The sequence below is a fragment of the Corvus cornix genome, chromosome 3 (assembly GCF_000738735.6).
Source record: "Corvus cornix cornix isolate S_Up_H32 chromosome 3, ASM73873v5, whole genome shotgun sequence".
Classification (NCBI taxonomy): Eukaryota; Metazoa; Chordata; class Aves; order Passeriformes; family Corvidae; genus Corvus; species Corvus cornix.
Window position 1 is genome coordinate 57,090,729 of NC_047056.1, and position 23,034 is coordinate 57,113,762.

A 23,034-nucleotide genomic window follows, 5' to 3' on the forward strand; every position below is an offset into this window, starting at 1 on the left:
GTAGTGGTCTGACTTATTAAAGTAATTCAAATAGATGTGCGTGCAGGAACTTATTTGGATTGATCCTGGGTATACAATCTGAAGGATGGAGAAACCTCAGTATTTGGGCAGGAACAGGTTAGTTATGAGGTCTTACATGGCCTTTCCACCATAACCACTCTAGAGTGTACTTTCATTCACGTCGGCGCGAGTGGCCTTGGTCTGCTGTGGCAGGAGCACCTTACCTGATGCACATTCCCTGTGTGTCTGGCTGCCGGAGCTGGACGGTGCACGGGGGACAGGGCTGTCCTCCCTTTGCAGCGCAAGGTACTGAGTTGCCGATGAGCTCCTTAGAGCAGCTTAAATTTAGCTTCCCGATTTATTTGAAGTGCAAAAGATGGAAATTAAATGGATCACTCCGACTGCTAACGTGTTGGTTTTCCTTCCTGTTGGTCTGTAACGAGTCCATCGCTCGGGCATCAGCTGGATCACGAGGCTCGGCGGAGCTTTCTGCCCTCATTAAAAGAAGATCAGAAGATCGGAATTTGTCCGTGGTGCTCGGCACTGGCCCGGGAGAAGCAAGCCGTGCCTGCCGCCGGGCAGCGCGGCCGGCCGTGCTGTGCATGTGCTGCTGCCCCGCACGGGCTCGCAGGGGTTACAGGGCGCTGCCGCTCCCCGCCGGGGCGGGCGGGAGCTGCCGCAGCTCCATCCGGGAGCGGCCGGAGCCGCGCGAGGCAGGCCGGGATCTGCCCATATCCGGGCGGCTCCGCGGCGGGGACACCGACAAAATGGCGGCGCCGAACTGAGCGGCCCGAGGCGGCGGCGGGCGCTGGCGGAGGGACCGAGCGGGCGCTGGCGGCATCGCCGAGGGGCGGAGGGAGGGAAGAAGGAAGGAAGGGAGGGAAGAGCCGTGGCCGGTCGGCGCCGCGCGGGCGGGGCCGAGCTCAGAGCGCCCGGGGCGTTATCGCCGCCTTCTCGCCGCAGGTAGAGTTCGCCGTGCGGGGCCGCAGGGGGGTCGGGCGGTAACGGGCCCGGTCCGGCTCGGCCCGGCGGTCCTGGGCCCTCTGCGGGACGCGGCCGTGACAGGAGCGACCTCAGGTCACGCCTCGGGCCGGCGGGGCGACAGAAGCGCAGGTGTCCCAGTGGGGCGCGTTCGGGATACTCCTCCCGGCGGTGGAACCCTCCTGGCCTGCGTGGTCCTTGGGAGGCTGGGTCCTGCTGTCCTGCAGGATTCGGTGCCGGCCTGAGCCAGCGCAGTGGGGTTTTGGTGCTCAGAGGCTGCCGTACTGTTCTTAGCCGTGAAGCTCGCTCCGAGGTGCGCCTGAAGTAAGTCCTGCTGCTCCCGGGAATACATGCGTACGTAGAAGAGCTGTATCCTGCTAAAGGACATAGCAGAGCGTAAGAATGGAAACAAACCGAGTGAATGCACAATGTTCCTAGTGTTCAGCTGGCCTCCGGTTCTTTCCAGCTCTTGCTTCTCTGACCGTATGTAGTTCTCCCTATGTGCTAATTTCAGGGTCCATTTTTCTCCTCATCCTATGGAAACTTTTAGCATTGGAAACGCATCCTTTGGGAAATTGCTGTTGCAGCTCAATGACTTGTTACCTGACAGAAGAGCTTCCTTTAGTTGGTCTGAACCAAGTCCCTACAAACTTAATTTTAGGATTTGCAAAGTCTCTGTTACTTTCTTTATCCCTAGCAGTGAAGCATTCTGTTTATGTATAAAATAAGCTGTTAGAATAAGTACATGACAGAGGGTACATAAATAGATTTATATGTGATGCTCAGTACTCAGTTGGAAATATGAGCATTGAAAGTATTTTTATAAGGAATATTAGAGTTACGTTACAAAGCTCTGTATTTTTTTCCTCAGAAAATCGTGGGATTCATTGACAGTTGTGTGTTGCCCTTCAGAGAATCACAGACTGGTTTGGGTTTTAAGGGACCTGAGAGATCATCTGGTTCCAACCTCCTGCCATGGGCAGGAACACTTCCCACTAGACCAGGTTGCACCAAGCCTCATCCAGCCTGGCCTTGAACACTTCTGAGTTTTCATTCAAGCACTTATTTATGTAAGTCCAATCTTTCATGATTATAATGTTAAAAAGACAAGGTGGGTTTTTTTCCCTTACAGTTTGACCTGTAGAAGAAAATACTGTATTCCCAGATTTTGAAAGGAAGTAAAAGATTATTTTATTCAACTCCTTTAGAGAAGGGAATTTAATCAGCAGAAACAGCTGCATTAACAAACAGATCATTAAAGGACACAAAACTACAAGGGGGAATAGACATCAGTTCCCTTGGATACAGTTGGTGTTTGCTAGTTAGAAGTACAAAATTGAGATACATTTCTTACTCAGCAGTCAACACTTTCTTCCTTTAAAATGTGTGCAAATGTCTCTTAAGTAGAGGTGACAATTTTGAGATTCATGTATAAAGCAAGGTGAACTGTAGTAGTTCCTGCTTTCTGGAGGACTAATTAGATTTGTTTTCCGAGAATTAAATGCTGCCAAAAGGAACAACCCACCAAAAAAAGTTACTTATTTGGGTAAGTTCCTTAGCTTGGTTCGTGCTGTTTGGCCTTACAAACAGTTGTGCTGTCTTTGTAAGTGGTGGGAGATCAGTGGAGTGGCTGGTTTACACTTCTAAACCTAAGCTGCTGCTAAAAATTGAAGGGAGAGTGCAGCTTTATTTTCCAAGATTGCTCCTGATTTAAGTGTCCCGTTAATTTAACTTTGATTTGTTTTAGGGGTGTTAGATTTGTCTATCTCAGCTACCTGAGGTAACCGTAAAGCAAATACTGAAATATGAGATGCAATTTGTAAAATATGTAGGTACAAACCCCTTGTTTTCTGCTGAATTCCAGGCCTGTGGAATTTGTTAAAAGCTTATGGGTATTTTGTCAAGTTTTCGCTTTATTTTCTTTGGAAAAAGTTTTCCACAAAGTATTTTCGATGTGGTCTTAAATATGGCATGTTTGGAAAATTATTTTGAAAGTGGCCAAAATTAAATTACATTTTATTGCTCTCATGCTGTACTTTCTGTTGATTTCTGGATTTCTTAATACTTTGAGCAAAATTTCACTGTTAACTATTAAAATGCACTCTTATGTCTGATGATCTTTTTCTTATTCAGTGAGCACTGAAGAATTACATGCTATCAGACTGCATTAAAAAATATATATAACTACCCAACTACACTCATTTAAGGTTTCAAGCCTATCACAGTGCAAAGAAAGCTTGTGGGTGCAGTTATACCCATTAAGATTTAGATAGTTTCTAAGGGAAATTCTGTTATTTCTAAAATGGTTTTCCTAGGAGAATGGGATTAAGTGGATGTCCTTTGTGTTTCTTTTCGCAGTCCTCATTTATGTATTACTTCCCAGCTTTCAGGTTTTGTTCAGGTAGCACAAGTATTTCTTTCATATAATTTCCATGTGTTTTAGAGAGTTCTTTTTCCTATTAACTTGTCATATTCTTCCTCAATTGCTGAGTCACTAATTGGTTTGTGGCAGTGCGAGTATTATAGAAGTGAAACCTGAATGAAGAAAGAGTGACTTTTTTGTAGACTGTAAAATTTAGATACTTGTTTAATTTATGTCTAATATGAGAAGCACTTAGCAACACAGTAGTAAAGGAACAATGTTAGTTGAGCTTCACCATTTTTATTGCCTGTGAGGGAAAGACAGTACTGAAACATTTAGTTTATCTTGCACTGTCTTAGTAACCGAGCTCCCTCTGTGAAGCAGTAGAGACTGAAAAAGTTTTATTTCATGGTATTCTAAAGAGGCAAATGCTCTGCAATTTCTTCAGTGTTTCACTGTGGTTGCTTTATTCTTTGCCATGGCAGTTGCAGTACTAATGCCCAGCCTGGACACAGAGATTTGAGTTCTCTGCAGACACAGGGCTCTTCCCCTGATGAGTCAGCGCCTTCAAAATGCAAACGTTTTTTATTTGGCTTTTGGCAGAAAATTCCGTTTCCCTTACCAAATGTCATAGCTATGCTCTCAGCGAATTTGATGCTTGAGTTGGTGAACAATTTTACAGTAAAAAAAAAAACCTGATTAAATTTTCTTTGATTCTCTTCCTGCTCTCATCTTCCCTTGTGTAAAATAAATTTTAAAATTAATTAACCATTGACAAAGACTGGTTCAAGGAGACTTGAGCTAAGAGACTGTGACAGCCTCTGAATCTGAACCCTTAAAGAGATTCAAGTGGCAGGTGGTACAAGAAATCATAAAGGTGTATGTGATGAGCTAGGCAAGTGTTTACTTTTTACATATGTGACTGCTAGAGAATGGATAAAATCACTGTAATTACATGCTCTTACTGATCTACTTCTCACTTCCCTCTTTTTGTGGAGCTTGATGTCAGAATCATTGAATAGCGAGGTTATTTGGCCCATATCCTGGCTAACTGGGTAGTAGAGTTGGCTCTTCTGGCTGTAAAGGTGTTGATGGAGAGAACATGGGTGACAAGTGGACACAGGAGAGAGGGGAGGGAAGGAAGCAGTGCTTGGGTAGCACAAACCAGTGGTTCACGTCTGCTCTTGAAAGCTTTTTCTGCCACACAGAGGAGTTGCTTTCCACTCTGTCCACATCCTTTGCAATTCAGGACTGTTTAGACTTGAGGCACCTAAAACATTTGTTGTTAACAGACAGTTAAAAACCCAACGTAGTTTGTAAATTAGGTTGAGTAAAGACTGCCTGAAGAATTTGCTTAGCATGCTTTTACTGTCTGTGAAGGCAGAACTGCATGTGAACATTTCACTGCCATCAGTGCTACATTGTGAATTATTTTACTGCTCTGTTTAATGTGATTTTTTTTTTTGGTTTGGTTTTGTTAACAGAATAGCAGTTTTGGCTTGTGACAAACTCCAGCGCTACAAGAACCAAGTTTTCACGGTGAACAGCCGCTGCTTTCACAAGTTCTGACATCAGCCAGTCTTCCTCGAATTCTGGTGTGCGCGAGTCCTTGGTGGAGGTTGCATATATACATGTTTTCATGAAGAGAAGTGAGAAGCCAGAAGGTTATAGACAAATGAGGCCTAAAACTTTTCCTGCCAGTAGCTATACTGGCAGCAGCCAGCAGATGCTACAGGAAATACGAGAGAGCCTCAGGAATTTGCCTAAACCCTCAGATGCTGCTAAAGCTGATCACAGCATGGGCAAAATGTTATCTGAAGATCCTAGACAAGGCCGAAATCCCCCCAAATTTGTAACATATCATAAAGTTTTGCAGGAGATAAGAAACTCACTTCTGCCTTTTGCAAATGAAGCAACCTCAGCTGTCAAAGGAACATCAGAAGTTAATCGACAAATGCTGCAAGACTTACAAGCTGCTGGCTTTGATGAGGTGAAGTGTATTATTTTGAAGATTTGGTGTTCTGCTAGCTATAAACTATTAGTGCATGTTGGAGGGGGTGTTGGTGAGGGAATGTTTGAACAGCATGATAAGCAAAAAGCTCCTTCAAAATCTGGTAGGTTTCTGATTAGGACATGAAACCAGTAATAGTGGGGGATGTAGAAGAGGACTAGAAGGATTTAGAGAGACTTGGCTTTGTTTTTTTTAAACATCTTGTCCAGGTTGTTCTTATGTGGTAGGTTGTTTTAATTATTTATATAATTTTAGGCAGAGAGGACTGGACTCTCTATAACATGGATTTTGCCTCTGATACTCATAGCAATTTTGGATTGTGCTCAATTAAAATAGGTAGATACAATATGGCTGTTCTAAATTGAAAGGCAATACCAATTATTTTGGAAATTAGTCTGAAATATGGTTTCCAGGAATGAAAAAGGAATACACTTACAGCTCCTGTGTTTATACCAGGACCTGCACGTCAAAGTAAATCACGCTTGTTTTCATGCCTTCTTTGTAAACCTGGGTACAAAACAGGTTTACAAAAGAGCTAACAAACCACTCATCTTTCCAAAGGAAAAAGGCACAGTACCAGAACAGGGATTAACTTTACAGGCATGCACTGCTTGCAGTAGTGACCAGCTCATGAGTTCTGCTGTCTGTGATGCTTTTGGTATTTACAGAGAGATCTACCTCTACCAAGAGTGAGCTTCTCCAAAACTACCAGCTGGCTTTCCCTTAGCATTTGTTTTTTCAAAGTAGATTGGTTCGCAGGTCCATTTTTACAGATTGAACCTGCAGCTGGTTTTGCAAACTGAAGTTTTTGGTACGTGGCTGGATAATAAACTAGAAAGGTGTCTTAAGTTGGTATTTTTGTTGGATCCTTCATATCTTGAAGCCTTTTGCTCCTACCGTTTGTTCTTGGATACAACTGCGAATTCCCATGACACTTGTGATTATATGGGGCTTTTTTCAAGCATAAGTCCTTTCTGCCATGTGTTAACCTGCAGTTGTGTCACCACAAAAACCTATATGGCACTCATCCACATATGCCACTAGGAACAGATACAGCTGAAGGAGGAAAGCATTTTTCTTGGTTGGGAAGTTTCAAAACGTATTGAATTTTTTTATTTTTTTTCAAATTAAATATAACAAACATTCTTGTTATTTCCCCCCATCCCTCAGGTAGTAGGTAGAATTAATGGTTAAAGTGGAACAGATAGATATCAGATGTGTGTATATAGATAGTTTTTTTTATATATATATATGTGTGTGTGTATAATAATCAGGGTAGAATGATGTTCATTGTGTTTGGGGTTTTTTTATCCTAAATAGCTTACGGAAAATCTTGTTTGCTTACTATGGTGTAAGTACATATGTTCTGCGTAAGGTGATAACTCTTTAAGGCATTGAATACTTCATATCACATAGGTAACCAAATTTTTGAGCTGAAAATACTGTATCTGCTTTTTATTGTATCAGCTGGTCTGTAAAGATTGCAACAACTTTACTGTATGGGTTTTTTTTAATTTTAAAATCCTTTTTTAAGGTTCTGCTTTGTTCACTTAATATAATTACTGTTTCTGAAGGTTGTATGTAATTTTGTATGTTTGAGTGTTAAAAATGATGAAAGTTGAAATGTGGCTTTGAATTTGAAGTTGGTACTGACAGCTTCCCTTCTGTGCCCTCTTTGGTGTCCTGTTGGTTTGAGTAGGAGGTGAATGCTGTCATATGTTTGTAGTTTGCCTAACAGTTCAAACATCCTGTGAACTGAAGTGATTGCTTTGATGCTGCAAAATATGGCCATAACAAATCATTAAAAAGAGTGTGCTTTAGCTATAGGGAGCTATGCTGTTGATTTGTCTCAAAATTGTTGGGTCAGCTGTACAGATCTCATTCAATATAAATGGGAGAGCATCATCTCTGGAATTCTGCCTCGGTTGCTTGACCTTATTTCATTCAAGTCAGTGGAAAAGCCACTGGCCCATAATACATTTTCCATTGACTGAGATGGGCTTGTCCATCAGATCAAAACTTGCGTTTGGATCTCTAAGAACACAGAGCCTAAATCTACGACAGAAGTAATAAAGAGTTTCTGCTGGTAATGTTGTATTCATCAGGAGGAATTTTTGAACTAAAAAGATCCAAATTTCACATTAGGCTATCTATATTTATTTATATCTTTTGTAGAATAACTTGGGTTGGAAGGGACGTCTGGTCATCATGTAACCTGTTAGCTGGGTAATGCACTGCAGTAAAAAATGCTTGTATGACTAAGCTGTTGTATGAATAGCAAGATGACATGATTCACATCAAACTACAGTGCTTCAACAAGTTAACTTTTTTTCTGAACATTGAGACTGCTGTACTGTTTTGCATGATCTCTTCTGGAGAAGACATTTTAAAATTCGTTTTAAAACAATTGAGAGAAATTGATACTTTGTACTTTGGTAAAATTAGTGGAGGATATTTGGCTAAATAACCATGATTTTTTGGTATTTTCTGTGATTTTCTTGTAAATTATTTTTGTATATAATTTTCTCTTTAGGATATGGTTGTACAAGCTCTTAGACAAACTAACAACCGTAGTATAGAAGCTGCCATTGAATTTATAAGTAAAATGAGCTACCAGGATCCTCGCCGGGAGCAGATGGTTGCAGCAGCAGCAAGACCTGTAAACGCAGGTATGAAGCCACCAGGTAGGTGTCTCCATGGTGACACAGTAACTCACTGAGTGTATTCTTATAGGAGATAAATAGAACATAGTAAATTTTGCCTTCACGTGCTCACAGTGGAACACAGATGCTGAGATACAGGTTTTTTGCTTTTAAAAACAGCATTTTTAACATCTAACGTAATCCTTCCGAAAGTTAGGTCCATTTTACATGAATTTCTTAAGCATTGTTTTATAACTGCATGGTTTTATTACTGTGCATAAATATTTTATACAAGGAATGGCATTCAGATCTCGTTTTGATAATTCTTGTCCCTTGTTGATGTGGTGCCTGTATTTTGTTCTGTGTCAGGTGCCATTTAGAAATAAATGCTGAATTCTTGTTTTAATTTTTTGTCTCTCTTCACACACACTCCCACACAACAGCGCTCTGTATGTGTATTTTTGTGTATATATGTGTGTGTATTTATATGTCATACAACTACAATATTTGTATTTTAGGATGTTACGTTTCAGGATCCCTCTCAGCTTAATTTCCTGCTTGGTTCCAGGTTTTGTTTGTATAGTTTTTAAGGCAGGCTTCATGTTCTTAGAGGCGTTAGAGGACAGACTATGTCTTTACTAGCAGAGTCAGAATTTTGCCTCTTGCTATTATTTCTTTCTTAACAGATACTACCACATTTTTAATGCAACTTGATGTCTTCTTTTCAGTAGCATACACCAAAACAAAGGGTAACTTTAAAATGCATCAGAAATACTGAACTTTTATTTGACTAAAGTTGGGTGCTGAGCTGCTAGCACTGGAGTTAGATTTTAAATTAGCAGTATAGGTAGGAGAAAAAATTAGTCAGGAGTAGCAAAGAATAGTGTTATTTTTCTTTAGTCTGTTAAGCAGGATTAGTTGGTGCTTGTGTGAAGTTCATAGGTAAATTCCACCATTTAGACAAAATTTCATTGTTACTTGCAGAAATATAGTAATTAACACATTTTTTTAGTGAGGATAGAGTGATTTTCAGCAGCTAGACTACTGTATGTGTTTAGACATATCTTAGTGTTAACATTGTAAAAACCACAGTAAGACTGCTTGCACTATCAGTTCCTTGTATATTTTGTTTATATGATGCAAAATAGCATCTGTGAAGTAAATATCTAACAGGGTTTTGCTCTGTAAGTTTTGAATTTGTACAGTTTTAATTCTTGCCTCTCTATCTATAACACTTTTACTCAAAAAGACACAACTTTTAAAATTGAAGTAGTTAGTCAAATTCTGCATACAGGGAATATAACAAGTCTGGATGATCTGTATGCATACAAGTGTGCAAGCCTTGATTTTACGGCATTCAGTTAAATTTATAATAGTTTAAGAACGCTCAGTGTTTTGCAAGTGTTAACTGGAAGGGATAGCAACATAACATTTTTTTCCGTGCTGTTACTTTTTTTGCATTTGTGCTGGACATTCTGAGAGTTTCTTGTACATGTGATTAAAAATATGTTGTGTGCCTAATAATTCTGCATATTACCATTTTTTCAATTAAATTTTGCATTTTTACTGAAACAAAATGTATTTTCAGGAGGGTGATTTCTAAAAAATCACTTTCTAGTATTATATAGTTTCAATTTTTTTTTTTCTCTTATATGTGCACTGAGTCTATTACCATGCAGTGCTGTGTATTACTAGAGAAAGTTTTCATGTGAAGTACAGTGGATTATATTGTGTCAGAGAATTCAAGTCCTGTTTCTGTAGTAATTAATGCAGAACGAAATATTCAAAGCAGTAAATAGGAATAAGTTCTAATAATGTAAATGCTGTGTTTTCTTCTCGTGGAAGCAGGGGCTGTCCAGCAGCCAGTTAACCGCAAGCAGAGCTGGAAGGGTTCTAAGGAGTCCTTGGTTCCTCAGCGGCACGGCCCTTCCCTGGGAGAGGGGGTTGTTTATCGCTCAGAAAGTCCCAGCTCCCAGCCTGATGTAGGAAGGCCGTTATCTGGATCCGGCATTGCGGCATTTGCTCAGGCTCATCCTGGCAATGGACAAAGAGTGAATCCCCCACCTCTACCACAGATAAGGAGTGTCACTCCTCCTCCTCCACCTCCTCGGGGGCAGACACCCCCTCCAAGGGGAACTACTCCTCCACCTCCTTCCTGGGAGCCAAATTCTCAAACAAAGCGGTACTCTGGAAACATGGAATATGTGATCTCCCGTATTTCTCCAGTGCCACCAGGAGCGTGGCAGGATGGTTATCCACCTCCACCTATGAATCCTCCTCCTATGAATTCATCCACACAGGGTCAGAGAGGCATGAGTGCTGTCCCCATTGGCAGGCAACCAATAATCATGCAGAGTTCTGCCAACAGCAAGTTTAGTTTTCCCTCAGGAAGAGCTGGAATGCAAAATGGCAATTGTCAGGCAGAATTCATAGTTCACCAGAATGTGGTGTCCGGGAATTCAGTGAGTCGCCAGCCACCCCCATACCCAATGAATCCAACTAACAGGCAGAGTCCCACAGCACTACAGATGCAGGCAGGAGGATCTGCTCCTCCTTCAGCATACACCAACGGGAATCTTCCTCAGGCAATAATGGTGCCAAACAGAAATAGTCACAACCTAGAACTTTACAACACAAATGTAGCTGGAATACCTGCGTCCTGGTCACAGCCTTCTCCTGTGCAGCCACAGTCATCGCCGGGCAATGGGCACGACATGCCTACATGGCAGCCCAGTGTTCCCATGCGGTCAAACTCCTTCAACAATCATCACGGCAGCAGGCAGAGTCACTCTGGCAGCTCCCAGCCTTCAGCCACCACAGTGACAGCCATAACGCCAGCTCCCATTCAGCAACCAGTGAAAAGCATGCGAGTGTTGAAACCAGAGCTGCAGACTGCCTTGGCACCCACTCACCCTTCTTGGATGCCACAGCCCGTGCAGACTGTTCAGACCATTCCCTTCTCCGACAGTCCCTCTACAAACATGGCAGTTATGTCTCCTGTTGCGGAGGCTCCAAATTACCAGGGTCCCCCACCACCTTACCCGAAACACTTGTTACATCAGAATCCTTCTGTCAATCTGTATGAGGCAGGACCCAAGCTCAACAAGGAGGAGCCACCCCCTTTATCCAGGGAGGATGAGAATGAAAAGAATTACGAATGTGTTGATTCAACAGATAAAGAAAAGAAACAAATTACAACCTCACCTGTTCCTGTTAGAAAAAACAAGAAAGATGAGGAAAGAAGAGAGTCGCGCATTCAAAGTTATTCCCCTCAAGCCTTTAAATTCTTCATGGAACAGCATGTGGAGAATATACTCAAGTCACATCAGCAGCGTTTGCATCGGAAAAAACAGCTAGAGAATGAAATGATGCGGGTAAACTCTTCCTTCTTTCTAAATCTATGGCTAAACTGTTCCTGTATTAATTTTATGAGATATGTCTTAATTGTAGAATTAAATAGCACAGATAAGTAGAACATTTTGGTACACTGTGGTATTGAAGTCTATTTTTAATCTTAGTATTTATGTGGCAAGTTCCTTCCTTGTCTTGTTTACCTATTTAATTTTCTTCTTAGAAATTGATTTTCAATTAAGTTTTTTGCACGTCTAAATGTAATTTGTATGGCCTACATACAGTAAAGCAGCAGAAGCAGAATAATTGTTGCATGAACTGAGATGTAGCTACATGACTCATAGCTTTTTGTTATGGGTTCTATTTAATCCTGATTTTTGAGTTATATGCAATATTTTAATGGTTTTAAAAAATGTTTCTTTTTTTTTTTAAATGCATAGTGCAGATACAAGCAAAATGGTGACAAGTGGCAGGCTGGTTAGTGCACTAGTATAGTCACCCAGTGATATTTTTTACATTCTGCAGTTTGTTACCAGTAGGGATAATTTTTTTAAGTTTAAAAAAAAAAAATTTTAAAGGTTATTCGGGGGGGTTTTTTTAAGAGTGAAAGAGACATGCTATTTTTTGTGTAATTATTTTGTAATCCATGCTGTAAATGTATCTGTTTAAACAAGAGCAATTGAAGGGCATAATTATGAAACAAATACATGTGAAATCAACTGTTTTCTGCCTGCATGGAGTCAGTGGTCTATTTCTGGTATTTCAGCATTCTATTAAACCAAATCAAAAGGGTAAAAACTGGAGCTGACATAGGCATATGTCATTTCAAAAGAGAAAATACTGAGAAGTAGTGAAACGAAGATTTACAGAAAGGTGAAATTGAGATGTGTCACATATATATATATTTCTTAACAATTGTAGTTGAAAGTTTGACATAAGTATGATGTACCTTTTTATTTATTCTGTGAGAGGATGTATTTGGCTTATGCCACTTTCTTGACATGCTGTTTTTTAAATCTGTTTTCTTACTCTGAAAATTCTTACTGTAAGCTGTAGTCTTTTGTTAGTGTTTGTTTAATCACGAATATGTAAATATTAGCAAGATTTCATCCTGGAACTCTTACTAGATCTTTATTCTTAGTCTTCTCTCTTTCCTTTTTCACTTCACTAACAGCTGATTTAAACTGTTAAGGTGCGGGAAGCTTTCCTGAACACTGTAGCCTCCATCCCTGTGTAGACAAGTAAGATTCTGAAGCAACAGTGTTTCTTAAGAATAGCATGATCCCTTTTTAGAGGGCTTTGCATGCAATCCTGCATCAAAATTACGCATGAATTTATTTTGGCTATTTTTGAATACTTAAATGTAAGATTACAATTAATGTTGATTTGCAAACTTCACTTTCCCTTCTTACTGTGTTGTGTTCTGTAGTATCTCAGAATAGCTATTACTTATATGAAAGCACTGATACAACTTTTCTTGATATTTTTCTTGTGCATTTAAAGCCCCTTAAGTAGGGGTATTTTATAATGTTTATAATGTTTATGCTAGATTTTTAATAGTTATGCTAGATTTAAAGCTGGGATGTTAATTACAGGCTGAAGGGTGGAAGATGGGATATTATGCTTCAGCAGACCTCTCCTTTTTCATAAGCGCATAGGAGAGGAATGCCACAACAATAAAGTGTATTTTGGGTCTTCATGAGGAGGAGAAAGGAAAACGCACTCATTGTTTATTTTCAGAAAGTTTTAAGAAGATTAAGCAAGTTTTGAATTCCTTCTTTTCTCCCCTTTGAATTTTGGAAGAAAAAAACCCCAGAATGCCTCCCTATGACAATACCTACTTTCACAGGATGCTGTATTTCTAACATGTGACATATTTCTATGCTGTCAAGTTTCCTAGTAGTCTCAAAAACGTTTGCTTTAGATGTGTGAATTTGGCCAAGAGTTATAATAGGTGTCTTTCTTGCAAAGAGAAACTGAAGTCATCCTTTAAGGCAGAGCGAGATGAGGAAGGAGCAAAACGAGAGCAAATTGTGTGATGATAGAGAGCAAGTGAGGAGCAACACTCTGGTGTCTGGCATTTTTGTAGAAATAATCGGAGATATATATATGCAGAAAAGTTTGTGCAGCTGACAGCTTGTTAATTTTTGGTAAATGCTGAAGCTAAGGAGAGTTCTAGGGAAAATACAGCAGCAATTCAGAGAGAAGGTTTGTCATTAGCATTTGGTTTAGTGGATGACATAGGGAAAAATGAAGGTGGATTGAGGGAAGAGATGACAAATTGCAGTACTTGGGCTAGTCTTTTACAATAAAACTGTTAGCATGCAAGAGATAGAGAGCAAGTAGAAGAAAGCAAAGCTACGAGGGTTTTAGAGACTCTTCTCTGTATGTCCTGCAGTGATTAATTACTGTATTGAGTCTCATTCCTAGGGGATTGTTGCCATCTATGTTTTATTCATTGCTACCTTTGTCAATAATGGGTGAAGTTCAGGTTGTGGCAAGTTGGTCTGTACTGAGGCAGACTTTAGGGTTCAGGTGGGCTTTGAGAAGGTGACCCCACCATTATTTGAACAGGTCTTCAGTTGTCTTCTTGACATTTGTAAGTCTTTAAAAAATCCGTCCTTCTCTGTTGAAGTGTGCCTTAAGCCTGTTCATTCACAGAAAAATTAAGATGTTTCTGTCTTGGAATACAGTACACAGATATTCCCACAGTAAGACAATTTTTTGGTTCAGAATAGGTAGTTGAACCTATTTCCCACACCAGTCTTGAAACTACTGCTACCCAGTCCTAACTACTGCCTGAGGTCCACAAAAAATTTTGTCTACAAATTTGAGACAGCCTTCTCCATTTAAGTCCTACCAAATTTGTATTCCTTGTGAAGTTTGTTTGCATTTTGTATGCATTTTCCTAATTGCATCTCCTTTAGATCCATTTTTGCTATGATGCCTGTAAGAAATTTACTGTGTTCTAACGCTATTTTCCTTACTAGGTGACATATAGTAACTTGTAAAAGCATTTTTAAGATACTGAATGATATCTAACTGATACTTTCTCTCACCTTTTTTTCTCGGTCACATCTATTATATTTTGTTTCAAGTTATCTTGGAAGTCAGGCAAGGCCGAAGTTGTCTATTAACATACAGTCTATACAGGTCTAGACTTAGTTACTTAGTCCTATTGATGGTCCTGAGTACTGCTGTGCAGACAGTATCTCAGATATTTAAGCTTTAAAGATATGGAAGCAGCAAGATTTAGTATCAAGAACTGCTATGATGTGACAATAAGAAATGGAAAGCTTTTAGAATAGTGCTTGAGTACAGTTGTGATGTTTGCAGGGATTCAGTGTGGCCATGTTTGAGTTTATGATCAACATGTCCATTAAAAAATAAGGAAATGTGCTACAGGTTGAACTTGGAAATCATTGCTGTGGGATGGTGATTTCAAGCCAGGTAGGCAGATAAAATAATTGAGATGCTGTGAGAAAGGGAGCATATAGTAATTTGAAAGTGCTGTCAGAAAACCAGGACTGAACATCAAGCTGTGTGGGGATAGTGTCACAGAGAAAAAAATACAGAAAATTGAAGACAGATTGTATTCACATTAAAACAAAAAAAGAAGGGTTATTCTATTTCCAGGCCATGAAATTTGCCAAGAAAAATGGCACCAAAATTGAATGGGACTCTAAGGGAATTGAAACCAGCAAAAATACACCAGGAAGCACCCATGTTGGGGTACAATGAGAATGATCAACATGGTTCTTGTGGATAAGGGTGTCCACGCTGTAGGTGATGAGTTGCATGTGGCCTGTGAGTGTTTCAGCTGTCAGAATGTTGGTGGCATTGGCTGGAACACCAGGGATGTTCGGTCAAGATAGGGATTTGTACACAGATGGGAGCCAAGAAAAGATACTGTGGGGAGGAGCGAGCCACTTCAAAAGAAAGTACTCTGCTCAGCTGCTTGGTATGTAGAGTGGAGAGCAGTGGTGAGAGTGTGAGCAAAGTCCTGTTAGAAAGGGGTGGGTTGTGTGATAAGAGGGAATATCAGGCCCAGGCTTGTGGTGGAGGCACTGGCTTGGTGTGGGCGGGCAGTAGGAAGCAGTGCCAGTAAGATCTGTTTTGGGTAGCTACATGTGGAAGTGTGAGAGTGAGAAGGAATGCGTACTCCCTCCTGCAGCTGGAATTCTAGAGCATGGTCAGTTCAGTGACTTCTGTTCCAGCTAGTCTGTCTTTCCTGTGGCAGCTCCTTAGCCCTCAGCAACTTACAGCTCCTAGAGGTATCTTGGCTTTCTTTAACCCTGTAAAGAGAATTGGGGAGAGAGCTGATGCACACTGTTACTCAGATAGTATTATTTGCAGTGGTTTTTATCAGTAATTTGTAAATTACATTTCTTAAGAATATAGTAGTCCCTTCTCAAGATCCTCCTGGTGCATGGCACCTTGTGCATTTTGCTGTTGAAAATGATCACATTTCAGTTTTTTATCACTCCTATATGTTTTCATAGAATCCTAATGTGTAAATTAAAACAAAACCAAACCCCTTTAAGTATTATTTCTTGTCCTGTGTATAAGTATTTGGTTTGCTTTGCCTAAGCCTTGTAATTAATTATGAGAAGATCACGAAGAATTAAGAGTACTGTTCACTCTTCAGATTTAACTCTGTTTGCTGCACAGGTTGGATTGTCACCAGAAGCCCGGGATCAAATGAGGAAAATGTTGTGCCAGAAAGAGTCAAATTACATTCGGCTAAGAAGAGCTAAAATGGACAAGTCAATGTTTGTAAAAATTAAAACCCTGGGAGTTGGTGCATTTGGAGAAGTTTGCCTAGCAAGAAAAGTGGATACTAATGCTCTATATGCAACAAAGACTCTGAGGAAAAAAGATGTCTTGCTTAGAAATCAAGTTGCTCATGTTAAAGCTGAGCGGGATATCCTTGCCGAAGCTGATAATGAATGGGTGGTTCGCCTGTACTATTCATTCCAAGATAAGGACAATTTGTACTTTGTAATGGACTACATTCCAGGAGGTGATATGATGAGTCTCCTAATTAGAATGGGTGTCTTTCCAGAAAATCTGGCACGGTTCTACACAGCAGAACTGACATGCGCAGTTGAGAGTGTTCATAAAATGGGCTTCATCCACAGAGATATTAAACCTGACAATATCTTGATAGACCGTGATGGTCATATCAAATTGACTGACTTCGGGCTCTGTACTGGTTTTCGATGGACCCATGATTCAAAATACTACCAGAGCGGTAAGAGAAACACAAGTATTCTTTACAAGGAATTAAGTGATAAATGATAGAAAGATGACTGTGCCGTTTCCTTTATGAGAAGGTTTAAGTAGGCTTTTAAAAATTCTACTTCATTACTTGAAACAACAGCTGAAGAAGAAGTTGGAGCAAAAGAGAAGTTTTGAGAGTGGTAAAATACAGATTATCTGATAACTTGATTTTAGTTTTCAAAAATAAAAACATACCTTCAGAAACAAGTTTTAAATTACTTTTGATTGGTTTTTATCAAAATGTCACATATCTTAGGCCAGACTGTTATACAGTCTGGTGAGAAGATAGAGATTTAAAATGTGATTTTATTTTTTGATGATTTAAATGTTAGAGGTTTTATGTTTATGTAAGTGTAAAAATAATGTACACCCTGTACCCCCAGTGTGGTTATGTTAAGAAAAATCTTGAGAAGTGTTGAGATTGGTATTTTCTCATAGTTATGTCAAAAAGTAGCTTAAAAAAATTGTCCTCAGAGGTTGGTATTTTATATCATAAATAAAAATCAACATCCTGATGTTGATTTCTGTTTTAACTCCCAGGTTGAGTGTTGAAACTGAAACAAACTCTGTCTTGTAACATGAAATGTTAACAGAGAAAGAAAATTTCATATTAGATAAGAACTAAAGTAATCGTCCTCAATTTTGCCATCCTTGTCACTCCATGGCAGGTGATCATGCCCGTCAGGACAGTATGGATTTCAGCAGCGAGTGGGGTGACCCAGCGAACTGCAGGTGCGGGGATCGGCTGAAGCCGCTGGAGCGCAGGGCTGCGCGGCAGCACCAGCGCTGCCTGGCCCATTCCCTGGTGGGCACACCCAACTACATTGCACCAGAAGTGTTGTTACGAACAGGTGATGAATGCATTTTTGTACCGCAGTCTCGCTGCGAAGTAACTGGTACTCGGGTGTTCTGCTTCACCTTTCTTACACCGCCGCTTTTCCCAAGGACAGGATATTTTAACAAATAATAAATAGTTGTTAATATGGAAATCTTACATAAGTATTGAAGAGAACTCTTTTGTGAAGTTTTTTATTCTTAGAAATTCAAGATTAAAATTATACGAAGGCTTGACTACCTTATTTGAACTTTATTTCAGGTTACACACAGTTGTGTGACTGGTGGAGTGTTGGAGTAATTCTCTTTGAGATGCTAGTGGGGCAGCCTCCATTCCTGGCACAAACACCACTAGAAACACAAATGAAGGTAACTTTAAATGTCTGGTATTAACAGTCTTAAAAAGGCTTGAAGTTTACATAGTCTTTCTAATTTGTAATGGAAACAAAGGTGATGTTTGAGAGCACTGCCTATTCAAGCATGTTACAAACTATGGAGATTTTAAACTTTATGTTACTGTGGAGGTGCACTTAACTTATAAAGGAATTTCTAGAATCACATTCATAATTTTATCTGGTCATACAGTGAACATGCCAACTAAAAATCATGTCACATCTCAGCCTTTCACTTTTTGTATCTGTTCCAGTTATTATTTCCACTTTCTTTTCTTCTCCTCTTCCAGTATCTGGGGGTTCTTTCAGCAACACTTTGCTTCCATGCCTGCTTGCCTGCAGAGGATTTCCTTTGGTGATTTACCTGCAGGTGCCTAGCATGGGAATGTGGAGGAACAGCAGATGACTGCCTGCTCAGGGCTACTGTCAGCTCAGAGCCTTTGGTCCTTTCCTTCCTGAGCCCCTGCTGTTTCAGTGAAAGCATCAAGGCAGTCTTTTGCAGGTGTCATTTTTGCAAAATTGCATTCAGTTGGTTCAAAAGTAGTGCAGTATTGATTTTTTTTTGAAACTTGAAATCTCTTAGTCTTTACAGTACATCATATAATTCATCTCCCTCACCTTTCTAGGATTGTAAATCATGTGCCTAATCTCAGGTTCCAGGTGCTGGATTTTATAGCAGGGGTAGTCCATACCAGACTAGTTCAGATTTGGAATGTGAATGAACTTTACCTGGATTTTGCCAGATTTCCAGACAAAACATTCCTTGTGTTTCTGAAAGAGCAGCTTCATGTTTTCCCCTCTACTGTGAAAAACCTTAGACGTATTGAATTATTTCTTTGTGGTCATTTGTTTTATTTTGTTTTTCTAATGTGTTGTTTCCTTTTTATGAAATTATAAATAAATAACACATCTTTTTGCTTTTAAGGTTATCAACTGGCAAACTGCACTTCATATTCCGCCTCAGGCTAAATTGACTCCAGAGGCCTCCGACCTTATTATTAAACTCTGCCGAGGGCCAGAAGATCGTTTAGGCAAAAACGGTGCAGATGAAATAAAAGCTCATCCATTTTTCAAAACAATTGATTTTTCAAGCGATCTACGGCGACAGTCTGCTTTCTACATTCCCAAAATTGCTCATCCTACGGACACATCAAACTTTGATCCTGTTGATCCAGATAAATTGTGGAGTGATGATGATAAGGAGGGGAACAGAAATGATACCCTTAATGGGTGGTACAAAAATGGAAAACATCCTGAACATGCTTTTTATGAGTTTACCTTCCGAAGGTTTTTTGATGACAATGGCTACCCGTACAACAATCCAAAGCCGATTGAGTATGAGTATGGTAGTTCCCAAAACTCAGAACAGCAGTCAGATGATGATGATGATGATGAACAGGCAGGTAGAGGAGTTCAGAGTCGTGATCTGGTTTATGTTTAGTAGAGGAATAAAGGTCAAAAATGAAATAATCAATTTTGCAGCTATAGCTTTTGAAAAGTCTCTTCCTTTAAGAGAATTGAAAGAAGATTGCTAGGGTAAATACATGCACACTTTTTTTTAAACGCTAAAAAATTATGTCTTCACTTTCCCTTTTTTGTACATTTTGTTTCCCCAGAATACAGGGAAATCCTTCTCAAAAATTAATTTATTCCAGGAATGTTAATTGTTTAATTTAGAAGAGGTTTGATGTTAGGTAAAAAAAGTATCACTTGAATATTGTTATTGGTCTGCTGTACTCTAAGTACTCAAAATAGGAAATAGTGATTTTTTTTTTTTTTTTTTTCTTTTCCCTAAGATGATGCCTGGTATCTATTTGTACATATATTGAATAATTTTAGAGAACAAATCTCTGCTTCAGAATTTTTAATCACAGTTTTTCCATGCATTGACCAAATATAAAACGGACTTTACACTAATAAAGTTCTCTGATACATTTCTGGAGAGAAAAAAAAAAAAAGGCTGCTGTACCCTCACTTCTCACTGTATTTAGCGTTATTATTCACAGTGTTGGAAAAACAGCCACCTATCTGGTGAAACGTTTCCAGCTGCTGTGGGAGTGGCCTAGTTCTCAGCTTTGAAACAAGTGTCAGTCCTGGCTATAGTATGATCGTAAGATGATAAAACATTAGAACTAGTATTTTATTAAATAGTAATTGGATTTGATATTAGTAACACTGTAGCATGTGAGTGGTACTCTCAAAGCAGGACTGCTCACTCGGAAGCAATTTGTCTCCTGTCATCAGTTCTCCTATAGATGTAAGAGGAAAAGAAGCTTTAGAAACAACACTTTCTGAAATCTAGTTTAATTTTCTGACTAAAACCAAACTGTAAAGTGTGTACAGTGCTGCTTTAGGTGGAATTTTTAGTTTGAAAAATAAATTTTAGAATAGTGTCTTTATGATAAATTTGAGATAGTAATGGGAAAAGATTATAAATTATGACTTTTGAGACTTGTTGTGGAGACCCATTTCCCTTGGCTGGAACAGTTTTCCACCTGCTTACACAGGCAGTGAGGAGAAAGGCTGTACATGGGATCTGTCTGAGCTGGCAGTACAGTTTCAATGCTCTTTCACAGCCTGGTTCAGAACAGAATTAGGAACTTAGAGCTGTGCCTGCTGCCTTCTGCATTACTGTTGGCATAATTTCCAGCAGTAGATGATCAGGTATCTCCTAGGGTCTCATGGTGGGACGGTACTGAGCCTGTTGAGGTTACATGGAGCAGGAATGGGAGCGTCGCTCTAAGCAGCTTCACCAAGACAAGACCAGGAGTTAGAGTTGAGAGGCAGAAAGAATTGTTTTTGTCTCTATCCTTCTTTTTCCTAAAATTAACACAGTGGTAAAAAAAAATGCACTATTTTTAGTAAAGTTCATGTCTTTCGAAACATTTCTTCTTCCTTGGAATTGAATTCCAATGGATAATATAATAACATGTGTGTAAGCATTACTGCTTTCCTAAATTATTATTTGTGCCATTGCACTGGCATTGCAACTGTCTAAACATCATGAAACTGATGTTCATAGCTGTTCTTGCAGCAAGCATCAGTTACTAGTTTACTTTTCTCACCAAGCTGGTTTGTTTGCTCATGGCCATTTGTTCTCTTTCTGTGCTCCAGTCCAGTGTCTCTCTTTGTGCCAGTGCAACTGTCTGTAGTACTGTCCTCAATACTGGATCAGCAGAGGAGGTGCTTGTTGGTTAGCATTTGGAGTTTCCTTTCCTGTAAGTGTGGTCATTTGAGTGATCCAGTTTCTAGTGTGGTCCAAAAATGATTTATATTGACATAATGGAGGAACTGCAGCAGGTTAGCAGTGAGGAAACTTCTTAAACATTGTCACAGAAGAAAATGTTTGTGGAAGTTCACCCCTCTACTGTGAAGTGTTTATAATGGTTAGAAGGTGGTTATGAGAAGTTGTTTTCTCAAACAAGTAGTTAGTTGCTTTCTATAATGAAAATGAATTTGCAGCTTAATAAAACAATTCCTGTTCTGCCTTTTCCACAGCTGTTGAAATAGAGTAGCTTTTAAAATTAATTTCATTTAGCTTAAATACTGTAAAATGGCTGCCGTGCATAACTACACCATTTTATATATTATGTACAAAAGATTGCTTTGCATGTAAATAAACTTTAAAGATTATCCTCCCTCACAGTAAGTATCCCAGTAAAACTGGTCTACTTGTCTTGGAGTAAAGTATAATATATTACTGGATAAAGGTAATTTAATCAAGCCTGCCTCACCATTTGTGAAGTGTGCAGAGAAAATAATGTCAATTCATTAAACTGACTCTTAAAATTGCCGTTCTTCTTAGTATATCTCTCCTCTGCCTGCACTATACAATGGTGTGTTCCTGTTAAATACTATTACTGATCTTAGGCAATTTAAAATTAAGTTTTAAAAAGGATAGGAAAGTGTCCTGTAAAAGCACTATTGGTCTCAAAAGTGAAACCAGTTGCTTTTATTAAAGGAAATTACTGATTCTTTTAAGGACATGTGCAAGTACTGAAATACTAAATACTCTTTTGCCTTTTTAAACAAATACAAGAAGTGCTCATCTTTAGAATTTGGTAGATGATTCTGGCATTTTCTAATATAATGTATTAGAAGCTGTAATGTACCTTGTTTGAATTTTGCCACCTATATGCTGCAGTATTATATATTTCCTTGCAAAAAGTGCGGTTTGTTACGGTCCAGGTTCTCCTCTGAGAAAGTTAGTTACACATGAATGTTGTCACAATTCTCCAGCACGCTCTGCCATACCCATGTTTTGAAACTTGATGTTTCATACACAGATTCAGAGTCTATTGAGATTCTTCATAGTTGCTGCTTAAAACATGGGTGTTTCACTGGTGACCTGTGATGGGGATTGGTTTGTACAGGCAGTGGAGAACAGAGGCTCCTAGCCAGCAGCTGTGGAATTCTGCAGTAAGTTTTAGTTCAGGTTACTTTTACTTTGTAAAGCATGAAAACAAGTTTCTCTTTTATGTGCCCTTGTATACATATTAATTGTATTTATAAAATGTTCTATAATCCTATAACTGTACTGTAAATACTATTTGATATTCAGTGGCATTCTATCCTCGGGCAGGCCCTCTTGCTGTATCTTTTCTATCCTTGATTTGTAATAGAATCTATAGAATATATGGCTAGAAAGTCTCTTTGAGACTGATTATCTTCCGCTGTTGCAAAGCTGTGAGTGGGAATGATTTATTTAGACTCCTTTTAATATTATTCATCTGATAGGCAGTGCAGTGGGTGGGTTCTTAGATGACGCTGTTGTCACTGAAGATACTATTAGGCTTTTGTTTCAGATGATGTGGGTGTTTCAGATCAGACCTTTAAATCTGTTTGCTTTATTTCAGCCAAAGCAAAAAGATACTGAATTGGGTCAATGTCGTAGTAAAATGTTTGAATGCCTTAAGATGCTCATGGTAAAGGCACTATTCAAGTTTACTGATTTATATATATCTATATAGATATATATAGACTTATTCCATGTGTGTATAATGTATATATAATGTCTTTTTTTGTATTATAAGACTGTCAGTTCTTTTGGATTCTCCAATTAAATACATAGACCATCCCACAGTTCTGCTTAAGCGGATCGTTGGTTTATTCTGTGTCTAGTTAGTAAACTTAACAATCTTGCATTATGTCATGGCCATAGTAAGTTATTCACTGGTC

General features: G+C 39.3%; 1 protein-coding gene across 6 annotated transcripts; it reads left to right on the forward strand.

Moving 5' to 3' along the window:
• The first annotated feature begins 875 nt into the window (after positions 1–875).
• On the forward strand, positions 876–22,949 carry LATS1 (large tumor suppressor kinase 1). Of its 6 annotated transcripts, none has more exons than XM_010401020.4 (9): positions 876–963; positions 1,853–2,051; positions 4,828–5,333; positions 7,888–8,038; positions 9,842–11,370; positions 16,019–16,601; positions 17,299–17,481; positions 17,727–17,833; positions 18,782–22,949. In XM_010401020.4, exons 3-9 carry the CDS (start codon positions 4,983–4,985, stop codon positions 19,295–19,297), a joined length of 3,420 nt encoding a protein of 1,139 aa, XP_010399322.3. In that variant the 5' UTR covers positions 876–963; positions 1,853–2,051; positions 4,828–4,982; the 3' UTR covers positions 19,298–22,949. The 6 variants fall into 6 exon arrangements, with proteins under 6 accessions (XP_010399322.3, XP_010399340.3, XP_010399359.3 ...); XM_010401038.4 differs by having other exon boundaries at positions 9,845–11,370; XM_010401057.4 differs by having other exon boundaries at positions 7,888–8,023.
• The last annotated feature ends 85 nt before the right edge of the window (positions 22,950–23,034 follow it).

Coding starts and splice junctions, on each gene's coding strand:
- LATS1 (XM_010401020.4), top strand. CDS start 4,983: ATGAAGAGAAGTGAGAAGCCAGAAGGTTATAGACAAATGAGGCCTAAA. Junction 8,039..9,841: donor CGCAGGTATGAAGCCACCAG/GTAGGTGTCTCC, acceptor TTCTCGTGGAAG/CAGGGGCTGTCCAGCAGCCA. Junction 17,834..18,781: donor CACTAGAAACACAAATGAAG/GTAACTTTAAAT, acceptor TTTGCTTTTAAG/GTTATCAACTGGCAAACTGC.